Source organism: Telmatherina bonti (genome assembly GCF_933228915.1).
Source record: "Telmatherina bonti genome assembly, chromosome: 13".
Lineage (NCBI taxonomy): Eukaryota > Metazoa > Chordata > Actinopteri > Atheriniformes > Telmatherinidae > Telmatherina > Telmatherina bonti.
The window spans coordinates 36,315,125-36,325,124 of record NC_136611.1 but is presented as its reverse complement, the minus strand read 5'-3'; the positions used below and the strand labels follow the sequence as shown (position 1 = coordinate 36,325,124).

Below are 10,000 nucleotides of genomic sequence, written 5' to 3'. Positions count from 1 at the left end.
GTCCATCCATCCTCCCATCCATCCATCCATCCATCCGTCTGTTCGTTTATCCATCCGTCCATCCATCCATCCTTCCATCCATCTATCCATCCACCTGTCCATTCACCCCCCCTTCCATCCATCCGTCCATTCATCTACCCTTCCATCCATCCATCAGTCTGTTCGTTTATCCATCCGTCCGTCCATCCATCCATCCATCATGTCGTATAAATCTCAGAGCAGAAGACTATCAGCACATCCGGCCTGAATAGTTTAAATTTCTAAAATAAGTTTTTCATGCAGACTTTAAGAAACCCTCAACTGAGCAGTCTTTTTTTTTTTCTGATTTGAGGAAACATTGGGTGGAGAAACTGTTCAACAGCCACATGGACTAATTTGTGTGTTGTCTGTGTATCTGTGTTTGTTGATGTTGTTTCTTGTATCTATATGGACCATTGTGTCTGTAACAAATAAATAGATTTACCAAGAAGCAGCATTAATAACGCAGCTAGTCTGTTCTCTACATGTGTTTCGTAGGGAACAGAAACACATATGACATGCATATTATTAGTATGTATGTTCGTTAGAAACACAATAAAGCCCTTACAGCAGTATGAATGCAGTGATATGCACCGATTCCGTGTGGGAAAGCGGAGATTGCTGCAAACTGCCTTTTATTTTAATAATGCCGTCCAAAACAGCTGGTATCATTGTGCTCCGGGATGCTGAGATATTCTAGACTAGGTAACATGTCAACATTTAACTTGACCACATGAAACTGTGGGCAGAAAATGTCTCATGTCCCTCATATCAGCCCACCTGTCGGCTGATTCCTGCTGGAAAGAGCCAGTAGACAGAAACCCAAGAGTTGTCATCAGCTGCAGACGTACTGGGATGGCACGGTCCCGGCAGGTCAGTCAATGTAACACTGGACCCAGTTCAGTACATACATGTAAGATGCTCTCAGGAATCTAAATGTGCTTTTCAGCCAGTCATCATCATCAGGCAGGAAATCTTTGTGGGATTAACAGTCTGGTAGGAATGATGAGACGCTTGGGTCGAATGTGGCTTAAATGCATCATGTCGGCAGCTGCGCTGCCAGTTTTCCTCTCTCCAACATCTTACCACACAAGCTACAAAGTTGGCAGAGGAACGCACTTTATTCCATCAAGTTTATTTTTCATAAATAACAAACTTTGCGTAGAAAAGTACTGAAGTAACTTGTCTTCATCTCTGACAGTCTTCTAAAGTGCTCTTCATCACAAGTTTGCCATCTGAAGGGTTTTAAATGTCTTTATTTGGACATGTTTAGATTTTTTTTTCCCTCGTTTCAAACAGGGAATATAAAATCTGTTTCCACCAAGCAGCAACCTCCGGCTTCATATGGGTCACTACATATTTTACTGCCTGTCTACAAGTGGTTTCCAGAAACACAGGGAAGATGTAGTTATCCTTGTGCAAACACGTATAAAGTTCACTGGTGATAAATAGACCCATGTAAGAAGATTGGGGGGAAAAAGGAGGGGGAGGGTGGTGAATTTAGGGCGCATCATCACTAGTGTTCATCTGGGTCATAGGGTGTTTCGGCCTTAAACACACACCCTCACCAGAGGCGGCCGGCTAGAGGGGGATCAAACCTGAGCCTGCGTCCCGTACCCAATTATAGTAAACAGGAGGGCATACAGCTTGGCTTCCTATGTGGGCCAGGCAAGGATCCTTCCCCTTCATCCAAAGCGACTGGCTGCTTCTTCCTGCTGCCTCTGAGGCAGTTTTATGGCTGATCTCAGGCTTTGACTTAGAAGTTTGGTGGTAGATATTCCCACAAACCCCCCGAATCCTACTTCCATGGGGCAGACTTTGGTTTTCCAGACATGTTGTTGTGCTTCAGCAGCTAAATCTGCTGGCGCAAAATATCTGATTTGACCTGTTTTTGGGACCCTTCCACGGGGGTCCCAATCGTACCGATCCGAACCTAAAGGGAGCAGCTTGACATGATGCAACACTGATGGTGGGAAGAATCATCCTGTGTGACTCAGCATCAACAAATAGGAAGCATCTTCATGTTTAATTCAATGTTTGATTTAGTGTGGTTTGAGAAGAAAGCAGACGACCTGATTAGAGTTCATCTTTCTGTCAGAAATTATATGAAAATAAAAGTACAGGCTGGTCTCCGTCTCCATGGTTACAAACCCAGGTGTTTGCAGGATAAAGCAAACAGTCATCCCGCATTAGAGGAGTTGCTGCTGGAGGATGAGGATGATGATGGTCTTGGATGAGACCACTGCTGATTTCCTGTCCTCACTCACCACACACACACACACACACACACACACACACACACAGACACAAACAGCTGCTGTGTGTGTGTGCTCCTCCCTGTTAATTGCATACCTGCTGATAGCAGCAGTGCACACACACAGGTTCTGCCAGGTGAGGCAGATGACCTTGGAGTTCAGGAGTTTTTCCTGATCAGTGCCAGCAGCATCAGCAGGTTGACTTCCAGCTTCCAGAAAAACTTTCTCTTTTTTTTTTTTCCTTGATAAAGTCCAGATCAGAGTTTCTCATCAATATTTATTTCCTCAGGTAAACACTTTTTATTGCAAGTTTATTCATCATTTTTCAGTTGTTGTGGCAACCTCTGTTTCTCTAACCCAGGAGTAACACGAATCCCACTAATTAAAGCTGATGTGACTCTGTCTGCAGGTGTCTTACATCATCACTGTGGACGGAAACGACCACATTGTTCATCTGGAGAGAAACGAGTAAGTATTCTGATGTCACTGGATCTGATTATGTTTACATACAAAAGCCTGATTATCTAGTTATAGGATGAACACATAAATTTCCCCCCAATATTCAGATAGATTCCTGCACGTCAACCTGTTTAGCTAAGTTATTTATTTTTTTCATGTCCACACATCTCCAAAAAAACATTAATTAAATCTTATTATTTTCTGTTACAAAGATGGAAGCAACACAGAAAATTAGAGAAAAACAACAGCTATAGCTAAGACTGTAGGCGCTCACATCACAGTCTAAAGCTAGGGCTAAAGTCTCTCACGTTAGCATCTAAAGCTAGGGCTACAGCCTCTCACATTAGCAGCTAAAGCTAAGGCTACAGCCTCTCACATTAGCAGCTAAATTTAAAAGTGTAGGCACTCACATTAGTATTTAAAGCTAAGGCTGCAACCGCTCACATTAGCAGCTAAAGCTCACATTAGGATCGAAATCTAAGGCTACAGCCTGTTACATCAGCATCTAAAGCTAAGGCTAAAGTCTCTCACGTTCGCATCTAAAGCTAAGGCTACAGCATCTCACATTAGCAGCTAAAGCTAAGGCTACAGCCTCTCACATTAGCAGCTAAAGCTAAGACTGTAGGCGCTCACATCAGCATCTAAAGCAGGGGTATCCAAAGTCGGTCCTCGAGGGCCACTGTCCTGCAGGTTTCCCATGTATTCCTGTTCCAACACAACTAGCTTACACTAAATGGATCAAACAGCCAATGACGTGCACAACTGATTAAGCTCTACTACTAATTAATTTGAATCAGGTGTGTCTGAGCAGGGATACATAGAAAACCTGCAGGATTCTGGCCCTCGAAGACCGGAGCTGGACACCTCTGATCTAAAGCTAAGGCTACAGCATCTCACATCAGCATCTAAAGCTAAGGCTACACCCTCTCACATTAGCAGCTAAAGCTAAGGCTACACCCTCTCACATTAGCAGCTAAAGCTAAGGCTACACCCTCTCACATTAGCAGCTAAAGCTAAGGCTACACCATCTCACATCAGCATCTAAAGCTAAGGCTACACCCTCTCACATTAGTAGCTAAAGCTAAGACTGCCATGTTGGCAGCCAATGCTAGGGCGTGGGATATACTTGTTGCCAGCAACGCGTCCATGCATAAATCATGGCACCCACGCATTCTCACCATACTTTTGGCAGGTAGGTTGCGCTCGTTGACGTGAGGTAATGTGCCACATGCGCGAGCTGCGATATTGACGCTAGAAGTGCTCATGCACTCAACTCAAAGCACCAACACAACACCAGTTGCAGCAAAGTTCTGAACATAGAAATGAAACATTTAGATAAAGTGCAGAGCGAACTGGAACCATTGAACCCAAAGACTTCGTTTTCTTCTCATTAAAATTCAAGAAACCCAAGACCGTCTATGTCTCTATGTCGTGGAGAATTGACTAGAGACATGCAATACAAGACTTTTTGTTAGGGGTAGGATGGACCCTAACGGTAGCAGATACAACAAAATATGCCCTGCGGAACCCCATAAGACACTAGAGCAGTCACAGACTGGAAGCCAGCGACACTCGCACACATGGTTCTATTGTTCTTTTTCATGATAATAACAAAAACACGCCATCTGCAAGTGAGACGCTGTTACTACCCTTCCTGTGATTGGGTGCTTTTCACTGCAAGGGCTCTTTTATTTTGGCCCAACACAGTTTTAGAACCGGTAGTAAAATGCTAACAGGAAAGACAACAAAAGCCCAAATACTGTATTTATAGGTGTGTTTTTATTCAATGTTGGTTCATGCAACATGCTCTTTAAGTTGAGCAGGACCAAACCACAACATCTCCAGCATCAGTAGCCAGAAGGATATCACTAACAACCCTTAATAAGGCTGATTCTGTGCTATGCAGGGGTCTAAAGCCAGACTGGAAGACTTCATCAATGTTGAGGTGGTCAAAAAATGACCTCAATTGTAAGTGAACCACTTTCTCCAAGATGGTTTACATAAAATGCACCTTGTAGCTGGACCTTACGTTAGCCAGTATGGTGCAGCCCAGACCATGTTTTTTGAGCAGGCCTTGTACAACCGTGTGTTTAAATGAAGAGGGGATGACACCAGTCACTAGACAGGTGGTAATAAAGGTAAGGAGGAGACCCAGAGGCCTTAATCTGCCAAACAACTTCCTCCAGGATGACAGGCTCAAACTTCCATGAGATGGTTGAGTTAGCTGCAAAGTTGAGGGATCAGAAGAGGGAGGAGTGATAGCTGTTCATATGTTTGTCCCCTTGTCAATAAGGAAATTCAGAAATACTCATGTCATGTCTGAGTAGAACAAGAGCATGAACACGAGATGGGACGTAAACACAATGGCAAAAAGTTTTGAAGAGTGACTTTCGGACTCGCAAATACCGACGTTTTTAATTATTCATCCCTGTTGCACATCCCTACACATTCACAAACTGTCATTTACCAAAATACCACAAAAGTACAACATTAGCAGCGGATTGACCTTTTCGCTAGTTCAGTTTTAATGCTGTTTACTGCCCCCTAGCGGTGACCTTCAGTATTTAACATTTTGGCCACATTATGTTTTTGTTATTTGCAGTAAGTATATAAACACATACGTAGCTGAACACAAGCACACACAGCAAGTATTTCCCAGCCCTAAGACCCCCTGCTCCCACTTTAGCAGCTAACGCTAACACTGAAGTCTTCTCACATTAGTAGCTAAAGCTAATTCATCACTTTAGCAGCTAATGCTAAGACTGCAGCTTCTCACATTGCTAGCTAAAGCTAATACATTATGTTAGCAGCTAACAGTAAGACTGTGGCTTCTCACATTAGTAGCTAAAACTAATACATAACGTTAGCAGTTAATGCTAAGACTGAAGGCTTCTCACATTAGTAGCTAAAGCTAATACATCATGTTAGCAGCTAACGCTAAGACTGTGGCTTCTTACATTAGTGGCTAAAGCCAATACATCATGGTAGCAGCTAATACTAAGACTGTGGCTTCTCACATTAGTAGCTAAAGCTAATACAACACATTAGCAGCTAACGCTGCCATGTTTAACAGTGACTGGTTGTTTTAAGAATAACGGTGGGTTACATCAGTATTTATGAACTTCTGTTGATTGTCGGGAAAATGAAGAGCAGGGTTTTGAGAACTCCGCGGTTCAGAAGTGGATGTTGATGTGTTGGATCACGTCACAGATAACAGTAATCTGATTACACTTCATGGAAACTGGCTTTGAATGACGTATCGGCACACGATGTCCGGTTCACGGTCACGAAGTCTCTCAGTCTGGAGGTCAGAGGTCTGATCACAGAGCACAACTTCATCCTGATCCTGAAAAAGACAAAAACTCCTTCAACAAACGTCTCCAGCACATTCAGTCTCAGATGAAAACCAGAACACTGAAGATGATGATAATGAAGATCACTTATCAAACACAGCTGATTGGCCAATCAGACTCAGCAGTTAGTGATGTCATAAAGTCAGCTGATGATCAGTTGTTTTTGTTTGTTAGCTGATTAAAAGCCGACTCTTTATGAAAGTTGGAATCTGGTTTTAGTCTGTTTCGTGATGAAAACGTTGATGTTCATCTCAGACAGGTAAATGATGAGGAAGAGGAGTACACATCAGTGTTTAGTTCCAGTGTTGAAGACCATCTGAGAGGACAGATGAGGACGGATGTCTCTGATAGCTGTTCAGACTGTGTTTACATAAACGTGTCCGATATAAAAGCTTCTCTCCGTCATGGAGGGACGTCACAGCGAGAACCAGGAAGCTCCGTGATAACAGCGGGGTCATCAGGAGGCTTGTCCTCTCACTGCGTGCTTTCCAACACGGGAGCTTCAGCTGAGTGAGGGATCTAGGTCCAGGTCCAGATGCAGATCCAGATGCAGACCACAGGGAAACCCTGTTCATCAACGAGGAGTAGGCTGAAAGCAGGTTTCTGTTTCTGCATCTGTCGTCTATCTCCAGATGTTTCCTCCAAAGTGGAGTGAAGGATGTGAGGTAACGTAGCTCAGGACTGAGGATCTGGTTCTGGACCCTCAGGGTGGGATCATCCGGGTTGTGGAACAATTTGGGTGTTAAAGCAGGTTCAGATCTCCAGAAACTGAGCTGACGGCTGCTGTCGGTCCTGCTGCTCTTGTTTACATGTTGTTCTTTACCTGTTTTATTACATTTATTTACCTGTTGCTTTGCATGTTGTCATTTACCCATAGTTGTTTATGGTTGCTTGCATATGTTTTACTTGTTTACTTGTTGTCATCGTGTTGTTTACCTTTTGCTGTTTACTTGTTGTTGACATGTTTACCTGTTTTCAACATGTTGCTGCTTACTTGTTCTCGTGATTTACTTATTTGTGTTGTTTATCTGTTTCTTTACATGTTGATGTTGTTTACCTGTTGTCAGCATGTTACCCTTACACGTTACCCACATGTTGTTGTTTACCTGTTGTTTTTTACCACCAGCTGAACAGGAAGCCGTTTACTGACACGCATGTTGTTGTTGTTGTTTCCAGGCTGCTGCTTCCTGCAGATTTCACGGTTTTCACCTACAGTCAGAATGGATCCCTGATCACATCCCGACCAACTGTCCAGGTAACATGTACACACACATGCACTGCATCATGTGACCTGCTTCACTCAGTTTGGTTGGTTGGCCTACAAAGACGTTTTTACTCGCATCATTAGATTCCAGGTGTTTCTAAATCTAATCAAGTCCGGTAGACATGCAGAACTAGATGTATTTTTTCCATTTGACTTCAGTCTTCAGACGTTTTATATAGATTTGAGCTGCTGTTTTAAACTTTTTCATTCTGTTTAAAAATGTACTAAAATATTAATAATTATTGAACAAATGGGAGGGAGGTGTGATGGGAGGGAGGTGAGATAGGAAGGATGTGTAACTAGGAACCACAAGCCGGTCTGAAGCGGTCTGAAGCGGTCTGAAGCGGTCTGAAGCAGTCTGAAGCGGTGAATAGTTCCAGCATCAGGATTTGGTGCAAACACTCAGACGTCCCATATCCTCCTGAACATCCTCCGCTATTTCCAGCTTTACTGGGATGTTTACATGTTTTTTTTGGATTTTTGTTTGTTTGTTTTGTCACATGTTTACATGTTAAATGATTCTGGGTGTTTTCTGAAAAAAAAAGACTTCAAAAGCAAAGAAAACGTAATGAGAATCATTTGAAACAGGAGGTATGATGTCACTTCCTGTTTTGAGATTTAATCACGCCATGACAACATGACGTTTCAGTGTCTCTCTGGTAAAAATGGTTCTCCTTCAGGACCAAACCAGTTCTAAAGTACTCCCAAAGTACTCCCAAAGCAGTCCCAAAGAGGGCCAAAGGTAGTCCCAAAGTATTACCAAAGCAGTCCCAAAGTAGTACCAAAGGAGTCCCAAAGATGTACCAAATTAACCCAAACTAGTCCCAAACTAGTCCTTAAGCAATACCAAACCAGTCCCATGGCAGTCCCTAAGCAGTCACAAAGCAGTCCCAAACGAGTCCCAAAGCAGTCCCAAAGCAGTCCCAAAGCCGTATCAAAGCCGTCCCACAGCCGTATCAAAGCCGTCTCAAAGCCGTCCCATAGCAGTCCCATAGCAGTCCCTAAGCAGTCCCTAAGCAGTCCCATAGCAGTCCCATAGCAGTCCCATAGCAGTCCCTAAGCAGTCCCTAAGCAGTCCCTAAGCAGTCCCTAAGCAGTCCCATAGCAGTCCCATAGCAGTCCCTAAGCAGTCCCATAGCAGTCCCATAGCAGTACCATAGTAGTCCCAAACTAGTCCTAAACTAGTCCCAAACTAGTCCTAAACTAGTCCCAAACTAGTCCTAAACTAGTCCCAAACTAGTCCCAAACTAGTCCCAAACTAGTCCCAAACTAGTCCCAAACCAGTCCCAAAGTAGTCCCAAACTAGTCCCAAACTAGTCCCAAACCAGTCCCAAACCAATCCCAAACCAATCCCAAAGCAGTCCCAAAGTAGTCCCAAAGTAGTCCCAAACTAGTCCCAAACTAGTCCCAAACCAGTCCCAAGCCAGTCCCAAAGCAGTTCCAAACTAGTCCCAAAGCAGTCCCATAGCAGTCCCATAGCAGTCCCAAAGCAGTCCCAAAGCAGTCCCAAACTAGTCCCAAACTAGTCCCAAAGCAGTCCCAAAGCAGTCCCAAAGCAGTCCCATAGCAGTCCCATAGCAGTCCCATAGCAGTCCCAAACTAGTCCCAAAGTAGTCCCATAGCAGTCCCAAACTAGTCCCAAACTAGTCCCAAGCTAGTCCCATAGAAGTCCCAAAGCAGTCCCAAACTAGTCCCAAACTAGTCCCAAACTAGTTTCAAACTAGTCCCAAACCAGTCCCAAACCAGTACCTAACTAGTCCCTAACTAGTCCCAAACCAGTCCCAAACCAGTCCCAAAGTAGTCCAAAAGCAATTCCAAAGCAGTCCCAAACCAGTTCCAAAATAGTCCCAAAGTAGTCCCAAAGCAGTCCCAAACTAGTCCCAAAGCAGTCCCAAAGCAGTCCCAATCCAGTCCCAAACTAGTCCCAATCCAGTCCCAATCCAGTCCCAAACTAATCCCAATCCAGTCCCAAAGCAGTCCCAAAGCAGTCCCAAACTAGTCCCAAACCAGTCCCAAACTAGTCCCAAAGCAGTCCCAAAGCAGTCCCATAGCAGTCCCAAACTAGTCCCAAACTAGTCCCAAAGTAGTCCCAAAGTAGTCCCAAACTAGTCCCAAAGCAGTCCCAAAGCAGTCCCATAGCGGTCCCAAACTAGTCCCAAACTAGTCCCAAACTAGTCCCAAACCAGTCCCAAACTAGTCCCAAAGCAGTCCCAAAGTATTCCAAAAGCAGTTCCAAAGCAGTTCCAAAATAGTCCCAAAGCAGTCCCAAACTAGTCCAAAAACAAGTCCCAAACCAGTCCCAATCCAGTCCCAATCCAGTCCCAATCCAGTCCCAAACTAGTCCCAATCCAGTCCCAAAGCAGTCCCAAAGCAGTCCCAATCCAGTCCCAAAGCAGTCACAAAGCAGTCCCATAGCAGTCCCATAGCAGTCCCAAACTAGTCCCAAAGTAGTCCCATAGCAGTCCCAAACTAGTCCCAAACTAGTCCCAAGCTCGTCCCAAAGCAGTCCCATAGAAGTCCCAAAGCAGTCCCAAAGCAGTCCCAAACTAGTCCCAAACTAGTCCCAAACCAGTCCCAAAGTAGTTTCAAACTAGTCCCAAACCAGTCCCAAACCAGTACCTAACTAGTCCCTAACTAGTCCCTAACTAGTC

The 10,000-nt window shown here is 44.2% G+C and overlaps 1 protein-coding gene across 1 annotated transcript in view; it reads left to right on the top strand.

Annotated features, from left to right (window-relative positions):
• Window positions 1-10,000, top strand: part of adam9a (ADAM metallopeptidase domain 9a) — a 45,492-nt gene that overhangs the window by 12,586 nt on the left and 22,906 nt on the right. Inside the window, exons 3-4 of the mRNA XM_079250992.1 lie at window positions 2,683-2,741; window positions 7,262-7,340. Of these exons, the coding sequence (XP_079107118.1) occupies window positions 2,683-2,741; window positions 7,262-7,340 (138 nt within the window). The remainder of the gene's footprint in view (window positions 1-2,682; window positions 2,742-7,261; window positions 7,341-10,000) is intronic.